Source organism: Hydra viridissima, unplaced genomic scaffold (assembly GCF_058129835.1).
Source record: "Hydra viridissima isolate aposymbiotic clone 2 unplaced genomic scaffold, HvirCarnegie_v1 scaffold_5, whole genome shotgun sequence".
Taxonomy (NCBI): domain Eukaryota; kingdom Metazoa; phylum Cnidaria; class Hydrozoa; order Anthoathecata; family Hydridae; genus Hydra; species Hydra viridissima.
Window position 1 is genome coordinate 18,575,617 of NW_028324304.1, and position 20,808 is coordinate 18,596,424.

General features: G+C 29.5%; 3 protein-coding genes across 3 annotated transcripts; 2 read left to right on the forward strand and 1 right to left on the reverse strand.

Moving 5' to 3' along the window:
• The first annotated feature begins 7,168 nt into the window (after positions 1-7,168).
• On the forward strand, positions 7,169-7,877 carry LOC149889137 (uncharacterized). Its single transcript, XM_090089328.1, has 2 exons — positions 7,169-7,356; positions 7,523-7,877. Exons 1-2 carry the CDS (start codon positions 7,189-7,191, stop codon positions 7,709-7,711), a joined length of 357 nt encoding a protein of 118 aa, XP_089945454.1. The 5' UTR covers positions 7,169-7,188; the 3' UTR covers positions 7,712-7,877.
• A 3,855-nt stretch (positions 7,878-11,732) lies between these two features.
• LOC149889138 (uncharacterized) lies at positions 11,733-14,377 on the reverse strand. The gene is made up of 2 exons (XM_090089290.1): positions 14,103-14,377; positions 11,733-13,849 (listed from the first exon to the last, which is right to left on the reverse strand). The coding sequence occupies exons 1-2, from the start codon at positions 14,119-14,121 to the stop codon at positions 11,766-11,768; spliced, it is 2,103 nt and encodes a 700-aa protein (XP_089945416.1). The 5' UTR covers positions 14,122-14,377; the 3' UTR covers positions 11,733-11,765.
• Positions 14,378-16,134: 1,757 nt separating this feature from the next.
• On the forward strand, positions 16,135-16,844 carry LOC149889139 (uncharacterized). Its single transcript, XM_090086668.1, has 2 exons — positions 16,135-16,322; positions 16,490-16,844. Exons 1-2 carry the CDS (start codon positions 16,155-16,157, stop codon positions 16,676-16,678), a joined length of 357 nt encoding a protein of 118 aa, XP_089942794.1. The 5' UTR covers positions 16,135-16,154; the 3' UTR covers positions 16,679-16,844.
• The last annotated feature ends 3,964 nt before the right edge of the window (positions 16,845-20,808 follow it).

Consider the following 20,808-nt stretch of genomic DNA (forward strand, 5'->3'; position numbering starts at 1 on the left):
TTGTTGAAAAACTGTCTAAACTTTATATTTAAGAAATGTTTAATAAATACTCACTAAACAGGGTGTATGTACCAAGGGAAGTCCAAATTTTATTTTTAATGTTTAAAACCCTTTCTTTCTTTTTATATTTTTTAAAATGCAAGTAATTAAAAAGATACACAGCTTTGTATAAAATAGTTGGGGATGTCCATTGATATATTTTAATATATGCTTGTTGTTAATTACAGTCTTCTCCTCCTGATGATAAATATCAATAGAATTTGACTTAAACTTTACTCAGGGTGTAATTAAAAGGGGAAGTCCGGAATTTGTTCTCTAAGAATAATTACTTTTATTTTTTTTAAATTAACAAAAGAAAATATTTAAAAAATGAAGTACCTTATAACTTAATAAAAAAAGGTATGTCCATTCAAGTTTCTTATTAATTTGTTTAAGTCAAAAATTAAAACAACCTCCGTTTAAATATATAAATCGTTTTTTTTTTTTTTAATAAACTTTAGACCGTTCTCGATTTGACAAGCACTATGCGCGAGGTTATAATTATTTAATTCTATCTCCTATTTTAAAAGTTGGGAGAAAATGAGTTATTAATTTTAGTAAGTAATGATTACTTCTAAAATGCGCTCTATTTTACAAGTTTTTTTCTAATTTGTTTAAACATAAATTATTTAAAGCATAAGTTATTATTTCTTTAAAAATTAAGACTAAGTTTTTAAATAATTTTTACTTTAAGAAAAAAATCAAAAACTTTCTCCCAACATTTAAACTTGGAGATAGAACAAAATAATTCTAACTTGGCGTATAATAAAATACTAAACCGTAAATCTAACTGTTATCCCGGATTAATAACTTCTTACCATCCGTTCGAACAGTTAACCTTGTATAGTTTGCTTAATTATTGCTTTAGTTTATTATAATTATTCGCTCTGTTTGCTTTTATCTACCGACGCATCATATTTACTTAACGAAATATTGAAGTTGTGAAAAAATATGTATATATACATATTTTGGGTATGTCCAGCGACGTAGCAGACATCCCCTAGACACGCCCCTGATATATATATATATATATATATATATATATATATATATATATATATATATATATATATATATATATATATATATATATATGTAAAATATAAATATTCAGTCAAAATGGAAATCTAAGGGGATTTTCGTTAAATGCTCAAAAACATTAAATATTTAAGTAAAATTAAAAGCCTAAGAGGTAGTTTTTAAAAAGGAGTTGCTTTTTTGTGTTTTCTCGTTGCACTGTTACTGTCACTACTTGTGCTGAAGTTTTAAAAAATATAAAGAAAACTTCTGACAATTAACTAACAATTCAGTCACTCTACCGAATATCATATTATAATACCATATTTGGAAAATGCGTTAATTGTATTATAATTCCTAATATGGTATTATAAGTCTCATATGATAGGCCAAACGCACAAAAGGACAAAACGAGAAAAGAAATAAATGTTAAAAGGCAATTCGAGAAACTTCAAAACACAAAAAAGTTCCACAATAACTCCATTTGGTAATTGTGTCATTATATACACTTTAAAAAACCTACAAAAATTTATTAGAGAAGTAAACAAATTAATGTGTTTTTTATTATACAATTTTGTCAGCTAAATTATTCAATTCGCAATTTTTTATTTGGTTTCAGATTTAAAACGTATCATATATGCCATCTTATAAAAAAGATTCTATCAGTGTCATGCCAGATTACAGGTGTTCTACTTTGTCCCCCTAAAAAATTGCCCCAAGTATAATGTCCCAAAGTCTTTACAACAGGTTTTTTAAGCAAAGTCTTTTCTCACGACAATCTGAAAATATAACAACAGACGCAACAGCAACATTTTAATAAAAAACATTGAAAACGTTTTTAAGCTGTTAGGTTTCTGGATGAATATCAACTTACAACTAGCTTATGTCCATAATAAGGTACTAAATGATATATTAGTAAAAGTGCTTGAAATGTCGTAGATGTTTTAATAGAACAACTTTGTAATATTTTGAATCAAGAGATACAGAAATTGTACAGGAACAGCTGCATTTGCAAAATAGAGTATTAAAAACAAATTAAAAACACATAATGAGTTATTAAAAACGCATTCCAGCGTGAATTTATTCTTTGGGTCAATTTACCAAGTCTGAAAATTCATCGATTTATAAATACGGATTAAACTTGGATCCAGCCTTACTGACCAGAGGCAAAAGAACAATTAACAGAATGGTTAGAAGTGGGTTTAAGTGCACCAAAAACGAAAGAAGAGTAAAGCTTCAGCATTAGCATTTTAGGATGCGTCCATCTTTTAGATGAATAAAAAACGTCTCATACGTCTAAAAGACATATTTAAGACGTCTTTTTTAGACTAAGTGTTTCCTGGGTCACACGTTGACTTATTTAACCTTTCATTTAAATAGATGATAAGAAGTTAAAGTGTAAAAAATAAAAAAATAAAAAAAGCGATTAATCAAACATGCAGAGACTTTTTAACCAGTCAATAATTGAATAATTAAAATGATTAAAATATGGAAACAATTAAAAATAGCAACAAAAAACAAGCAATAGTAGAAAAATATAAAAGCTCATAAATAGTGTTATGAAGGACAAAAAAGAAGAAAAACTTAAGTAGGTTTTGATGAACAAAAACTTTTCGGATCAACAAAAAATTTTTGCAAGTGAACGAAAAAGAAAAGAAGAAATTTTTGATGAACATAAAAACCAAAGAGTTAAACGAAAGTCAATGAGAATATTGTTTAAAGCATGGATGCATGAGAGATGGACGTGCAACGATCTTGTTTTTATTGTGAACCATGCTCGTTGTGTATTGTTACAAATCCTTTGTTTTAAACAATAGAAATTAAATTATATTAAAGTCGGTTGTTAAATGTCGGATATTAATGTCGGATTCGCCAAAAACATTTGGAGTCGTCTAAACACTCACGTCAACTTCCTTTTAGTAACCAAAGATAACAGCAATAGAACCAAGTTTTAAGCTTAATTTTATATAGACATTCTTAATATTTAAGAAATAACGCTGATGATGATATAGAAATTGAGATCATTTACTTAACTACTTTAGTACATGTATAACTTAAGATATAATAAATAATACAAAATATCAACTAGTTTTGTAGCTAACTAGAACACATGGGTTTCATGTCCAGGGATTTACTCCATCCACTATATTGCTGTAGACTTCCAGTTTAGGAACATTATAGAGTTTTCTATTTTTATGTTTAGCAACAGAAATTAATACAGTTAAGGATAGATATACATAAAATGAATGTAAATACAATAAAGAAAAAAATAATTTTTCTCAGTTTTTAAAGAATTCAGCAAAGGCAATTTTTGGCAAACCGCAAGAATAGCTAAGTATTTATTATTAACATAATATATATGGTTTACCAGCTAAATATAAACTAAACTTTATTTAACAAAAACAAATGGTTATTATGTGCTTTTTATGACAAATGAAATAATATATGAAATATGAAAAACAAAAACATGATATATGGCCGCATTTGCAAGATAAATTTATGTTTGAATATTTTTTTAAAAGGTTTCTCTTTATCAAATGAATTATAAAGAAGCCCATTAGAAAATGCAACTACTAAAAAAATAATGCATAGTGGATTATATATAACGGAGCTTATAGAGTAGTCGAGGCAAAAAATTTAAGGCTGGTGAATGAAGGACCAAGGAATTGAATGAAACCAGATCTTGACATAAAATTTGTTTCAGCTTTTTAATATTTCGCTATACTTTTTTTAGCCATTTTAAAAATATCCTTACAGATATATTTCATCATTAATAGATTTTGTTTATACGAAAAAAGTTCCCAAATTTACAAATGTTCATCTTGAAAAAATGATGAAAATCTGTTCCTACCGACAACTAATTTCCTTTACCTTGATTAGTAATTTGTCAACGCGTGAAGTAGTTAGTTTATCCTAAACAGTCTTATTGAACAAATGCAATAAAAGTTTAAACTAATACCACGTGATCAGAGTTTCTGTTTTAAAACTGTGGGCAGCCATTTTAATAGATTTTTTTGGTTGACGAGTGAAAATTTAGAGTTTGTCGGAAACTCGTGTGGCTTGCCGATTTCTGTGGCCTCTGATGTTAAACAATGAGCTGCACGTCCATCTCTTATACGTCCATGATTAAAGAAAATTGGAAATTTTCCCGTTTCTTATAAAGAAAAGTGCGGAGGACGAACATACCTCTTTAGAACCTCTTGAACACATTTATCACACAACCACCCTTGTGGGGAATTTTCAGACTTTCCCTGACACACTAAAGAGTCACTTTTTCTTTTTGAATTTGATAATATTTTTTATATCTGACTGCGAATCAATACATATTACAAAATACACTCTCTTTTTATACATTTTTACAATCACGTCGTTTTGACACATTTAATGCATTAACAGTTACATACATTAACACCTAAACACATCAGCACCTATGAACATTAACACCTACACACACGCTAATTACATCTTGAAAACGTTATTCACGACACCCTTCATACTACAATCAAAAACATTAAAAAAAACAAAAACCACCCTCACAAAATGGCAGACCTAGTAATATTAAAAGTAAAAGTGCATTTGAAAGTGTATCAAAAAGGGAAGTTTAGCCAATAATGGTACCATGTGGATACTCAGAGTGTGTCAGTGACTACAGATTTATGGAGATGGAAATTCTTACTTTCACATTTGAGAAACTTGAGATGTCCAGAATATCTGCTACCATCTCTGCTATCTCAAAGAGAGAATATAAAGCCTCGCAAAAGATTTGCATCAAACTTTTCATAAATTTGCATTTCTAGTTGTTACTTTGACAAATGAAAAAACGTACGAGTGTATGATGTTAATAAAAGAGTAGTATAAGTCAAGAGAACAAGGAATACATATTTCGTAGTATAAAAACAAAGACACCGTTGAAAAACGAAGGAAAATTTTGAGAGGCTGCTTACATAAAAAATCTGAGATATTTGAACAGAATGAAAGAAATATGAGGCTGGTGTCTATCAGGGTGGTGAGGGTGATGAAGCTGTCCATTAGGCTATAAGCTTTTGTAAGCTATATCTGTGTTAAATTTGCAATGCTTTTCATCCCATTTTAATCTTTTTTGGCATTTTCTCACAACGCGAGTTTTTAACCTGCTAGCAAAAATATTTAAAACTCGCTTGATCATTTTATATGATTTCCTCTTTATAAAGATGTATACAGTGAACAGTTTTCAAAAAACTATCTTATACAAAAGAAAATTGAAAAAATATTTGTGTTCATAGAAATAGTAAGAATTTTGAGACGTTTAATATACCGACAACATGAGCCACATAACCTGTTTATTTACTAAGTTTTAGGACAAGTAGATGCATAAACAACTTTAATAAAACAAGGATCTGGTTGCCATGGTTACTTGCTAATTTTAAAAGCAAAAGAAAACTATTTAAAAAATTTTTTGATAAATTTAAAATAAAATTAACCGATCCGATGGTGCTCAAAGAATAATACCGAAGATATAAATAAATTTTTAAGGGTCAAATCAAAGACGTGTTTTTTTTTCTTTATATTTTACAATTAATTTACATTATAACAAGATATAAGTGTAACAAGACTAAATTAATTAATTAATTAACTAAGTGGTTAAAGTTCACACAGTCATTTATGACTGTTGCTGTGGAGACGTACGTAAATTAAGAACAGTGTAGGTATGTGCGTATCTGCGATTTACGGCACCGATTTTAAAGTTAAAATCTGTGACCATTTTTTTACCGCGTGCTCGAGGTAGGTGTCGTAAGGATGGATTTTTCTCGTCTTTTTTTTTTTAGAATTTTATATTGACTTAGATAATATTTTAAAAGTAGAGTGTTGTAAGTTTATTGCAAGTCTGTTTTTTTTTTTTTGCAGTTATTAACATTTTTAGTGACTTAATTGCTATTGAAAACTTCATTCCTGCTCTGGAAGTGAATTGACATTGAAGGGATGATGGGTTTTTTTTCTAACTTTCGAATCAATTTTATATATCTATTTTCTATGTACCTGCCTTTTCGAATCAATTCTATATATCTATTTCTAAAGGTACCAAACATTCCTCTGTCGGAGAGGTTGGGGGGGGGGGCGATTCAAGATTATGAACCTTTTGTATATTTGACTTTTTTATTCATTAAAAAATTGTTTTTTTAGAAAAATGAAACTTTATTTAAAATATTGGTGATTTTTTAAAAGTATTCAAAACATGATTTACACACAAAAACACACAAAAAAAACCATATTCTGTTATTAGTTGAACAAAAATATAACCGAGGCAAAGTAATGCGCTAAAAACTAAACAATGAAGTTCTATTATAAAACCACCGTAAGCCGAACGCTAATTTTTTAAGTTGGTTGCAGTTTTCTTAAGCATTCCTTATAATGAATTTTTTTCACTTAAATGGGCTTAACTTTTAGTAGAATCATTAGTTTTTTATGAAATTTTCACCATCGTTATACTGATTTAAAGCTCTTTACAATGATGTAAAATAATTAAATAGCTGAATAGTTTAAAAATTTTGCACACATACCTAAACAGTGTGTTCATGATAGCAAGCACTCACCGCAAGTTAGCGCAAACTTAGGAAAATATCTTCTGATCATCAACTAATAACTTCTTTTAAAAAAATTTAAAACATATTTTTTGCATTTCAATCAAAAAAGCTACATGTTTATCGAGCAACAAAGTTCACAAGTGGGGAAAGAGTCTTTCCCACGGTTCTTAGGCTGATTACATTTTCCATTAACCATTTCGCTTTTAAAAACTATTGTTCAATTAAATGATTTGACGGAATTAATGAATTTCTTAATCTTTTCTCTTTCTCCCATTAATGGTGCAGCCTCAATATTGCTTTTGATGTGTTTACATTACCAAATTCAATTTAATTTAATTATCTCGCTCACTTAATTTTACCATTTAATGGTACATTAAATGAAATTTTAAAGTTGCTAATTTTAAAGTTACTCATTAATTAAAAATCTAATTGTTTGCCCCGAGTAACCACGTTTTAAGTACAGGTGACAATGATGTTAGAAAGTGTTAAAAAATACAAACACAAATTAATAGTAATTTTCTAAAAAGATCTTTATATCTAACTTTAGGCTAAAATCCGATTGCTTTTCAGAATGAGGTATCTAGTGCTTCTGTTAACTTTAACTTGGGCAACAGAAAGGGCTGTTAGTGTTTGCGCACCGAAAACAGAATCGGCTCGACATTGTCAATTAGTTTGTGAGTCGGTTATATCGTGCACTAAGTTCACCTGGAATAAAGCCACAAAAGAATGTTTCTTGAAGGTATGGAGCAAAATGCTCTCTAACTTTTATTTCTTTCAGACTTTTTTTGCGTGAACAATTAAGCAGAAAAATATACTGTTGTTTAAAAGATTCAGTGATTCTTTGATTTATTTTGCAACTGTTTTCATTATTTGATAAAAAAGATCTTTAATTCTGTTTTATGTAGGATTTAAAAACACCTTGGGGACTTTTAATTGACGCAAATGTAATATCTGGATCGCCAAAAAACCCAAAACTTGATATAAAATTAGATTATAATCAAGGAGATATTCCAGATTGCACAAATCTTAATGGTGGTAAATTTGTTAAAAAGAGAAGTCTATTGAAACGAGAAATCGAAAGAAAAATCGAATGAGTTACCAGCCCTCTGTGCGCATTTGTTTTTGCTACTATTTCTTTTAATGTTGCTTTATGCATTTGTAACAAATGGTCAAGAATAAGTAATTTGTTAATTTTCGTTTAAGTTTTTACACCTCATCATGCTTAAATTTTATCTTGAAACAAAAACTTGTTGTGAAACTGCTTCCGTTTTCTTGCTTAATATTCAATAAAATTTTTCTTGTAAAGAAATATATATGTAAGATTAAATGTTCTTTTAGGTTGAGTTAGCAAAAACTTTGAAAGATCTTTTTAATTTTCTTAAACTCCAAACAACTTCGATTCCAACTCCCCTTTATATTTTTAAATTTAAACTTAAAAATGCAGTTTTTTTCCCTGTTTATATGGACGGCAAATAAATTTCAATCAGGATTGGTCAGCATATTAATTCATTTCCTACTATACTAACAGGTAATTCATTAGCTGTCTGAAAAAATTAAAAACTTTTAGTATTTTCAGTATAAAATTGATATTATAATTTAACATAAAAAGTTAGTTAATATAACAAAAATTAATGCAATAAAAAATCCATCAACATAAAAAAACAACTTCAGTATCTTTTATATAAAATAGTAACTTTAGTATTATTTGTAAATAAAAGAATTAGCTATTAAGATTTTTTTCTAAAGTAAAGTACATACTTTCGAATAAAAATTACTTGCGATACGAAAAAAATTTATCTACAACAGATCTCATTTGTGCTCTAACGCCTTTCATAAAGTGACTGTAAAAAATTAAAGTAAATTTCTTTTAATTTTATTTTTAAGTAGTCAATCAAAAGTTGCTCTGTTGACACTTGCCAGCCTCTCTTGTTAAATTTTTCAGCAAAATGTCCCCAGAAGTTCTCAAGAAAGGTTGAATTTTTAGTAGACATATTGAGAACTCAATAAATCTGCTCAAAATAATTAGTTAAAATCGCCATGATATTTGATATTTCTAGTCGTTTTTCTAAACATTTCTTAAAATAAATTGATGAATTGATTGCTACAGCTTTAGAAGGACGAAGCTATGGTTTAGTCAGAGCACGGTCTGATACGGCTGGCCACCCCGATTTGGAATTTTGGTGAAAAGTGAACACTTCTAGGCATATGTCAGATGAATGTGAAGCATTCACGTTACAACACGTCTGCTTAAACGTCACATTTCACTTGTTCAAGATTGCATTCTAGTTCTTGGTCTGATCTTGTTTTATATTTCGTGGCGTATCATCTACCTTGACCATTTACTCCTATTCATCCCAAGTACTGATAGCTGGACTTCATTTTGTCATTTAACGGGGCTTAGTTCGGTTCAGCCACGCATTCTCACCAACCAGAGAAGTTCAAAGCATATTCGTTGACAAATAGATCATTCCCTTTATTCTTTTAACCCTTTAACAATCCCGCATCTTTTTAAGTTACGGTCGCTGTAAGTGCAAAGTTTTTTTCTTGGAGTGGTCTCTAAATGTCCCGTGTTTTTTCAAAATTTCCATTTTTTAGCTATGAAATTAAAAAATGATTTTATTATTTTCAACACTATTAAATTATAAGAAAAATTTTATTATTTATGTTTAAGAATATATAGTCATATAATATATAATCACATTGTTATTGTACAAAATTTAAGGAATTTAAGGAAACTCTTAGAAATTGAAACTTGAACTAATGTCATCGACCAATGCAGGCATTTCTTCTTCTAAACCTCACTTCTAAACAACAGTTCTGATTCGGAATTTTCTCCATCAGAAACATCAGATAAACTACATTCTTCTTTTGAAACCTCTCTCAACGCTTTGCCTTCATCGAATATATAACTTTCTATCTCTTTATGAGTAAATTTTCGCTTTTTTAATAATGACTTTTGCACTGAAAGAACTTGCTTGTCTGCCATATTTAAAGTATAATGAACACGTGTAAAAGTAAATTATTGAAACAAATGTTTAGTTTTATGCAGTAATAAGATTTGTGACGATTAGACTTATAATTACTGATGAAAAAGAAGAAAGTATGAGGAGATGTATTAAAACGTAATATTATGGGATGGACATTTGAAAACCACTTTCAGTTTGCGTAATATTACGGCATAGACTGCTAAAGGCTTTTCCTCATGGTTATGCAACTTTATGATCTAATTCTTTTGTCCCTTTTTATCAATCGATTCCTTGTACAAGTACACAGTCTTCGGTATGAAAGTTTTTGATCGTTCATCTTTCTAACAGTGCGATGATCACATTCCCGAATAAAGAGTAAGTAGCTCAACCGATCAGATGTTCACCCCAGTTCTCAAGAAATATTGTATTCTTACTTATGAATGCAAAGTTAATACTTCCACAGGTGCTTCTCTATGAGAGTAACAGTTGGTGCCCCAACTTTTAACTTCGACTCCAAATGTTGTTACTTTGAAATTACTCGATAGCTCCAGTCGTTTGTCCAAAATTAATTTTTTCAACTGGTTCCCATGATTATTTCAATGTAATCAAATAAAAACCCCATAAATGAAGCATCCTTCTTAATATGCTGATCTAACGAAGTTCAAAAGGTTAAAGCAGTAAAAAGCAGCAAGTCGTCCTCTTTAAGCGAGGTTTTGGGATTTCTGATAAAGAACTGGAAAAAAAAAAAAGAATCAGGTAACTCTCCATTAAAATGACTTGTTAAAAGTAACAGCTACAAATGCAACTTTATGAAAAGTTTGATGCAAATCTTTTGCGAGACTTTGCATTCTCTCTTTGAGATAGCAGAGATGGTAGCAAACGTACGAGTGTATGATGCTAATAAAAGAGTGGTATAAGTCAAGAGAACAAGGCATAAATATTTCGGAGTATAAAAACAAAGACACCGTTGAAAAACGAATGAAAATTTTGAGAGGCTGCTTACATAAAAAATCTGAGATATTTGAACAGGCTGAAAGAAATATGAGGCTTGCGTCCATCAGGCTGGAGAGGGTAATGAGGTTGCCCATGAGGCTATGAGCCTGGTTTCCATGATTAAAAAACTATTAATAATACTTTTTTAAGCTATATCTTGTATTAATGTTAACTTTGCAATGCTTTTCATCCCATTTTAATCTTTTTTGGCATTTTCTCACAACGCGAGTTTTTAACCTACTAGCAAAAAATATTTAAAACTCGCTTAATCAATTTTTATGATAGTTTTAGGAAGCGTTCCTCTTTACAAAGATGTATACAGTGAACAGTTTTCAAAAAGTTTTCTTATACAAAAGAAAATTGAAAAAATATTTGTATACAGTAAACAATTTTCAAAACATGTTTTTTTATACAAAAGAAAGTTTAAAAAAATGTCTATTCTTTTTTTTGCTTACACTGATCGCAAAAATCTGTATAAACAAAAAATGGATAAACGTTTTATTTGCTCTTGTTTTAATGACTGATCACATATGTAGCAGAGTGAATCTAGAGAATGAATGCCTCTTGATGCCATCAAGAGGCAATCATAGAAAATTATATTTGGCATTTTGCATTATTTTCACTTGTTTTTCCTATTTTACAACTTTTTTACTTTTGTGATTAAATTATGCTAAGATCCTTAATTTATATAAAAATTGCATAAAAATTGCAAAAAGCCAAATTTCAAAGTTCATCATCCCGACGCACAGTGTATCGCTTCATACAAGCTAGGTGGACAAAAATATTTTGTTTAGTAATTTCATTCCTAAGAATGTAGTTAACAATATTTTGGTGTTTTATTGATTAGTTATGCAGTAGGGTAGCCTGGGGGAGGCAGGGGGGCAATTACCCCGCGCGTTTAAGCTTTAGGGGGCGCCTAAAAGTCAATTTTACTATAAAAAGTTTTTTTTTTTTTTAATTTTATTGTAAAAAAGGAGATATTTTAATTACTTTTAAGATTTTAAAAGTTTTTATCTTGAAAAAGTTATAAAAATAACTTTAAAAAAGTAATAAAAATAAATACTAAATTTCAACACATTAATAATGTAATAAAATTTTGCCTAAAATAAAAATATACTCACTACAAATATACAAAATATAATTATAAACTCACTACACTACGTAAAATAAAAAAATATTTTATTAATAATTAATCATTATCGGATGAATCATTGTTATCTTCAGTAGCCGATGAATCGGACTCTAAATAATCTTCATCGTCACACATAATTCTATTTTCAACAAGCTGTGGTGGTATAATAGGTGGGATAATTAAATTCAAAACTTCTAACGGTAGTTTGCCAGTTTTCTTACTTGACACTTCTCTGTGTGAGTTGATGACAGGATCTGATGTTACCAAAAGCATATTGAGCAAATCTATATTTGTGCAAATACGTGAATTTTTTCTTGTATGGTGTTCGCGGAATCGACGAAAATCTTTATTGCGGGCTTCTTGAGACTCTTCCGACAGTTGTCCTATTGGAAGAAGGCATGTTTTTATAACTTCCGTGCTATGTACAAGTATTTTGTGCACAGTAACAGGCATATAGTACCACGGATACAGATTAATATAAAGAGTTTTGGTTTCAGAACAAAACTTTTCAAATTCATAATAGTTAATATCATAGCCAGAGGAAAGTGTTCTTAATAAAATACTAAATTTTTTAATGAGATTGATGTCTAAACCCGTAATCTCGCCGCTTAACTCTGGCTTCATAAAAAACCTGCGAGCAGTGTTCCCATCATTTGTATTCCCAAAGCCAGGTTTTGGTTTATCTACAATAAGACCCATATGCTTTTTAAATTTTTGTTTGATATCTTCTGAACGTTTTTGGACACTAGATTTATCTTCATCGCTTCTAACTTGCCACTTTTTTATATCTAAACGATAGCTAATGTGTAGCATGCACTCAAAAAAACGAATCCACGCATGCAAAGTAGACAGACCAAAACCATAATGTTCTTTTTTAACAACTAAGTCTTTTAGTTCACCGTTCATCATTTTAAGAGTCGCACCACATATGTAACATTTTTGTTGGGAACTTGTGTCAGTCAAGGCATTGCAAACTTTTCCATCTACCATTGATAGTATTAGGTCGTGTTTAACAGTAATTTGAGATTCGTTGAGTCTTATAGATGTTGGAACAAGTTGAGAAACTTCTGTTAAAACTTGGTTAGTTTCTGTTGTAGTTAAAAGATTTGTTTCTTTTGAAAAAATAAATTTAATTGGTCGGCAATAAAGCGTGGATGAAGGTCGTGGATTTTGCCAAATAATATTTTGACCGTCACTCAGTCTCAACGGAACAAATGAAAATACAAACAGAAACTCATCAGTAGCATCAGAGTTTTTAAATTTCTGTTTGTATGTGCTGTGACCAGAGCTCCCATCACATCCCCATTTGCTAATTAGTGTGAATGGCGTAGTAAAAGTAATACTTTTAAGAACTTCGCATTGGGCTTCAATTAAGCGTTCAGTAGTTTTATCAAGTATAGCTTGTAGGCTAATTTCGGCACGTGTTTCTGTAACAGAAATATGTTCATCTAATGGATAACATAACTTTTTCGACTTGCATAGACTATAATAAGATGGAAATAATATATGCCCTGCCTTTAAAGACCACTTTCTCGTCTGTTTATAAGAATGACTTGTACATTTAGAGTCAATATAATAAGCTAATGCCTCGTCACGATTTAACTGCCTGCCCCCACAAATAAAGTCTTTTGATTTAATTTTTTCTGATGATTCCAGACTTTTTCTGATTAAAGTAGCTTGGTTTCTGTGCCCCAACGCACGGCATGCTACTTCAGCAGCTGTGGTCAACTCAGTTGCACTTTGCAATTTTACTAAGTTTTCAACTCTTCGTTTTTTGGTTTTAAAGGACGAGTCTTCAAAGTTCTTTTTTGGTCGTCCTTGAATTTCTCCAGATGATGAAAAAGTACATTGCTGGTATATACTTATTTTAAATTCTACATTTGCCCCCTCTAACCAAATTTTATTTTTGTTTAAAAAACGGTCCATCATCATATGTGCTGCAGACCATTTTTTTGCGAATTTTGAAGCCATACATGAAATTTTTAACTGCAAAGACCTCTCAGAATCTTTAGTCACATCAGTTACATCAGTAACACAAAATCTTTGCAAAATAAAATCCATTAAACGAGAATTTCTTTCTTCTTGATTATGTCTTCGCCAATCTTCAAATAACTCCATTTTTGAAAAAGAGCGCACATGATCTAAATGAAATTTAATAACAAAAAATTGTGGATTTATGTGGTGAAAATTTTTTCTTTGTTGTACACCTTAGGACTTTAGCTATACACTGTTAATAAATTAGCTTGGATACATGTGGATACAAAAAGTTGTATAAGTTTAAAAATTAAAAACCAAAAAATATTTTACAATTTTAACCCAGTTTTTTAAACCATACTTTAACACATATTGCTTAACTTTTAAATAAAATATTTAATGTAAGTAAATAGTACTTACCCTCAAAAGTAAAATCCATCGCTGCATTAAAATGATTGCTTTCTTTAATTCTTGCTAAATGTTAATGCAACGATTGTAAATTTTTATTTAATTTTTTTCAAAAATGAAATTACATTTTAACGCCTCTTTAATTGCTTATGACTCATTGCTCTGTAATGTTTTTCATAATTAACATCGCAAGTTATTACTAATATAGGACTGTTATTGTGAAAATATTATCAATTAGTTGATTTCTTGATATGACTTTTGTCCACCTAGCTTGAATGAAGCGATACACTGTGCGACGACAAAAGCGAAGTTTCAGGACTGTAATTCTTTTCATTCATGGTGGTTAGTTACAAAGAACCGGGAAATCGTTAGGAAATTATATTTACAATATCCTTCAATCTTGTTTGAAGAAAAACGTATTGTCACAAAAGTACATGAAGATGGGCCTTTGATACGATTTTCTATCCAAATCTTGTTGAACAATTTTAATTTGATCCAAACTTTGGTCAACATTGGATGAATAAGCAATTCTTATGTTCAATTAATGAATAAATTAATCTATGACTAAATGCTTTATTAAGTAAAATTTAGTGTTCAGCAAAGAAAGAAGTTATCGTCCGTCTAAAGTACACGGTTGGCGAACCCAAGCATTTGGAAAAAAAAAAAAAAAAAAAAGTAGAAGTTGTTTCGGAAATCCTAATTTGATTAGTCTTATTTTAACTTTTACCATTTATGAATGCGAAACATTTAAACAAAGATAATTAAAAAAAAAAAAAATTCAAGATAAAAACCGCTTTGTAAAAACTAAAACAAACTAAAAATAACTGAAAAAAACTAAAAAAAACTAAAAAAAACCTGGAAAAAGGCGGGATTTAAAATTCTCAACAAATTATTACAACTATTTTCATGTTTTACTTCAGCTTGATTACTTATGTAAGTGTTTGTAAAAATTTATAATTCACAACGACAGCATTATCTTTATTTCAATTTTATTCAGATAAAAGCTTATTTACATTTCAACCGATTGTTTTACATTGAAACATTGTAGATGCTCAATCGGAATTTGAACGCCGAAAAATGACACGGGGGAGGGGGGTCGGTCATCATTACGCTATGTTATTTTTTATCATCAATTTATCATAAAATTATATAAAATCGTAAAACATATCATAAAAATTATCAAAAAAGCCGGTAATGACTTTTTTAAAAAGCGGAAGAGTATTGATATTGATAGTGTTTCTTTTAAATTTTACAATTAATTTATATAATAGACTTGTCTATTATATAAATTAATTGATTGTCGCCACAAATAATGTTAATTTTGTCCAAATATCTTGCAAGATATTTGGACAAAATCAATATTATTTGTGGTGACAATCACACAGTCATTTATGGCTGTTGCTGTGGAGACGTACGTAAATTCAGAACATTAGTGTGTTCATGATAGCAAGCACTCACCGCAAGTAAGCGCAAACTTAGGAAAATATCTTCTGATCATCAGCTAATGACTTTTTTTAAAAATATTTAAAACATATTTCTTGCATTTCAATCAAAAATGCTACACATTTACCGAGTAACAAAGTTCACAAAGTTCGCAAGTGGGGAAATAGTCTTTCACACGGTTCTTCGGCTGATTACATTTTCCATTAACCATTTCGCTTTTAAAAACTATTGTTTAGTTAAATGATTTGACGGAATGAATGACTTTCTTAAATCTGTTCAGTTACTCCCATTAATGATGCTGCCTCAAGATTGCTTTTGATGTGTTTACATTACCAAATTCAATTTAATTTAATTATCTGGCTCACTTAATTTTACCATTTAATAGTACATTAAATGAAATTGCAAAGTTTCTAATTTTAAAGTTACTCATTAATAAAAAATCCAATTGTTTGCACCGAGTATAAAATAATGCTGCACTTAGATGATTTCGTTTGGACCACGTTTTAAGTGCAGGTGAGAGTGATGTTAGGAAGTGTTAAGAAATGCGAACACAACTTAAAAGTAGTTTTCTATAAAGATCTTTATATCTAATTTTAGGCTAAAATCCGATTGCTTTTCAGAATGAGGTATCTAGTGCTTCTGTTAACTTTAACTTGGGCAACTGAAAGGGCTGTTAGTGTTTGCGCACCGAAAACAGAATCGGTTCAACTTTGTCAATTAGTTTGTGAGTCGGTTATATCGTGCACTAAGTTCACCTGGAATAAAGCCACAAAAGAATGTTTCTTGAAGGTATGGAGCAAAGTGCTCTCTAACGTTTATTTCTTTCAGATTTTTTTTGCGTGAACGATTGAGCAGAAAAAAGTACTGTTATTTAAAAGATTCCGTGATTCTTTTGATTAATTTTGCAACTGTTTTCATTATTTGATAAAAAAGATCTTTAATTCTGTTTTGTGTAGGATTTGAAAACACCTTGGCGACTTTTAATTGACGCAAATGTAATATCTGGATCGCCAAAAAACCCAAAACTTGATATAAAATTAGATTATAATCAAGGAGATATTCCAGATTGCACAAATCTTAATGGTGGTAAATTTGTTAAAAAGAGAAGTCTATTGAAACGAGAAATCGAAAGAAAAATCGAATGAGTTACCAGCCCTCTGTGCGCATTTGTTTTTGCTACTATTTCTTTTAATGTTGCTTTATGCATTTGTAACAAATGGTCAAGAATAAGTAATTTGTTAATTTTCGTTTAAGTTTTTACACCTCATCATGCTTAAATTTTATCTTGAAACAAAAACTTGTTGTGAAACTGCTTCCGTTTTCTTGCTTAATATTCAATAAAATTTTTCTTGTAAAGAAATATATATGTAAGATTAAATGTTCTTTTAGGTTGAGTTAGCAAAAACTTTGAAAGATCTTTTTAATTTTCTTAAACTCCAAACAACTTCGATTCCAACTCCCCTTTATATTTTTAAATTTAAACTTAAAAATGCAGTTTTTTTCCCTGTTTATATGGACGGCAAATAAATTTCAATCAGGATTGGTCAGCATATTAATTCATTTCCTACTATACTAACAGGTAATTCATTAGCTGTCTGAAAAAATTAAAAACTTTTAGTATTTTCAGTATAAAATTGATATTATAATTTAACATAAAAAGTTAGTTAATATAACAAAAATTAATGCAATAAAAAATCCATCAACATAAAAAAACAACTTCAGTATCTTTTATATAAAATAGTAACTTTAGTATTATTTGTAAATAAAAGAATTAGCTATTATGATTTTTTTCTAAAATAAAGTACATACTTTTGAATAAAAATTATTTGCGAAACGAAAAAACTTCATCTACAACAGATCTCATTTGTGCTCTAACGCCTTTCATAAAGCGACTGAAAAAAACTAAAGTAAATTCCTTTTAGTTTCAGTTTTAAGCAGTCAATCAAGAGTTGCTCTGTTGACACATGCCAGCCTCTCTTGTTAAGTTTTTCAACAAAATGTCCCCAGAAGTTCTCAATTGGTTGCTCGAAGCACTTTATATAGGTTGAATTTTTAGTAGGTATATTAAGAACTCAATAAATCTGCTCAAAATAATTAGTTAAAATCGCCATGATATTTGATATTTCTAGTCGTTTTTCTAAACATTTCTTAAAATAAATTGATGAATTGATTGCTACAGCTTTAGAAGGACGAAGCTATGGTTTAGTCAGAGCACGGTCTGATACGGCTGGCCACCCCGATTTGGAATTTGGTGAAAAGTAAACACTTCTAGGCATAATTCTGATGAATGTGCAGCATCCAGAGTTTCCAGGCATGTTATAACCTGCAAAAAAATAGTTATTTTTTCATCGTTAATCAAAAGTGATTTTGTGTAAAAGCTGGTAAACAAAATATCTAATTCTATTCTTCGCTACTATTTGTTGTTCAATGTGTGGAATAATATATTCAATATGTTGAGTATGTGGAGATCTATTTTTGTATTAAATATACTTCTTTTTTTATTTTGTCGATTGATTTACACCGAAAATAAGATTCTATTTTCTCTGGCTGACCCCTATTCGATTGCTAACAAGTCTTTTTAGTTTAGCTCTTTTTTCTTTATTCCAATGTGTCGGACGACCAGAGTGCTTTATTTCAGAAAAAACTTAATCAGTTTCTGCCTTATTTAAGTTATCATAGGTTGTATTTCAATCCATTTCTGCCTTTTCGAAATGGTTTAAGATTTCACATGTTACGATGTTTTACAAAATTAATTTTGAGATGTTTTTGAAAAATTCAAATGTGCTTTAAGTGGTAACAAACATTTCATGGACTTTTTTTGCATACGCATCAAACCACGTGATTTTTTAATTAGCTGAAAAATCAAATAAAAGCTTTGTCCTATTACTTATGCATTATCCATTATTCAAACTTAAAGCAAATTTAAGTTTAACAAACATGCGTTAAAACCTGTTAATTCAAACAAGAATGAAAAGCACGAAATTTAAGTTAATTTAAAATAGAAAAAAGTTTTTAGAGTTAGTTTTTTTTGAGGTTACCATTATGATTAGAAAGTAATCTCCTTGAAATTAAAATTAATTATTGGGATTGAGTTTTGGGTCGAATTTAGTTTTAGAGAATGGGTGAGGTTAGGTTTTTGGGGTAGCATAACGTTTTGAGTAACATAGTTTTAGCAAGAGTACTTTTATTCTCGACAGAGATTATTTTAGGAACCTCCTAAGAAATAAAGTTATCTGAAAATTATTTTTATTTCTATTTCTATTTTTTTAATTAAAAACTTTTTATTTTTCAAAAAGAATGTATTATTTATGAACGTCTTAGTTACTAGCCGTTCTTAACATTAAAATAATTATGTCCTGGGACAAAACGTTTTTGTTATCGTCATAAGTTTATAAATATAAGAAAACTTTCGCAACCTCTTTCAAGCTAAATTTTTTTTATTCAATATTTTTAATGGAGTTGTCTTTTTTTTCTTTTTTTTTTTTCTTTTTTTTTTTCTTTTTTTTTTTCTTTTAAAAGCATCCAAATATTATTTTCTTAAATGTTTAGAATTTGTATCAATTGACATCTTAATTATAAGAATTGTTTTTCAATATTTAACAAGTAGAAGAAGAAAAAGAACCCTGAAGAAAAAAATCAAGAAAAAAAAAAGAAAGAGGGGCGAACACTTGCCAAGTTAATCCTTGAAAATTCGTCAAAACCTTTTAAAGTTTTACCATTGACGAAGAGGGAATTCATTTCAAAACAAAAACAATCATAAATCTTATGTTTGAAGTTAGTCATTTTGCTCAACCTATTTTTACCGGATGATAATTCACAAAAAGCCCTTAAATATCGTTACAAAAAAGTGGTTGCAAACACGAACGAAACTTCGATCGAAACAAACACGATCAAAACAAACACGATCGAAACAAACACGATCGAAACAAACACGATCGAAAACTTCGCAATGTAATAAACTATTTAAGCTATTTCCGAAACTGTATAAATCTAATACAATTACACTCTTCCTTAAATGTTTGGGATCACATTCAAAAGCAATACCTTACGGAGTATTTAAGGTTTAGTCGTCACTTCCTATTGATTTATGTCCTTTCATATCGCTTTACTTTCAATAAGATTTAATGTTGAGTGTTTTCGCTGCATCTAAAACTATTGTCGCCAGCTTACACGTCAGCCATTTTACTTGATCAAGATTGCATTCTAGCTCTTAGTTTATATTTTGCTTTACATTTTTATATTTTGTATATCTTTATATCTTTATATTTTGCTTTATATCTTGGTTTATATTTTTGGCATATTATCCATTTTGACCATTTACTTTTATTCATCCCGAGTACAGATGGCTGAACTTCATTATGTCGTTTAGCGGGGCTTAGTTCGGTTCAGCCACGCATTCTCACCAACCAGAGAAGTTCAAAGCATATTTGTTGACAAAAAGATCATTATGTAAGATTCTGTATCTTACATAATGATCTTTTTAAGTTACGGTCGCTGTGAGTGCAGCGTTTTTTTTAAGTGGTCTCTAAATGTCCCGTGTTTTTTCAAAATTTCCATTTTTTTAGCTATGAAATTAAAAAATGATTTTACTATTTTCAACACTATTAAACAATAAAAAAATTTTTTTATTTATGTTTAAGAATATATAATCATATAATATATAATCACATTGTTATTGTACAAAATTTAAGGAATTTAAGGAAACTCTTAGAAATTGAAACTTGAACTAATGTCATCGACCAATGCAGGCATTTCTTCTTCTAAACCTCACTTCTAAACAACAGTTCTGATTCGGAATTTTCTCCATCAGAAACATCAGATAAACTACATTCTTCTTTTGAAACCTCTCTCAACGCTTTGCCTTCATCGAATATATAACTTTCTATCTCTTTATGAGTAAATTTTCGCTTTTTTAATAATGACTTTTGCACTGAAAGAACTTGCTTGTCTGCCATATTTAAAGTATAATGAACACGTGTAAAAGTAAATTATTGAAACAAATGTTTAGTTTTATGCAGTAATAAGATTTGTGACGATTAGACTTATAATTACTGATGAAAAAGAAGAAAGTATGAGGAGATGTATTAAAACGTAATATTATGGGATGGACATTTGAAAACCACTTTCAGTTTGCGTAATATTACGGCATAGACTGCTAAAGGCTTTTCCTCATGGTTATGCAACTTTATGATCTAATTCTTTTGTCCCTTTTTATCAATCGATTCCTTGTACAAGTACACAGTCTTCGGTATGAAAGTTTTTGATCGTTCATCAT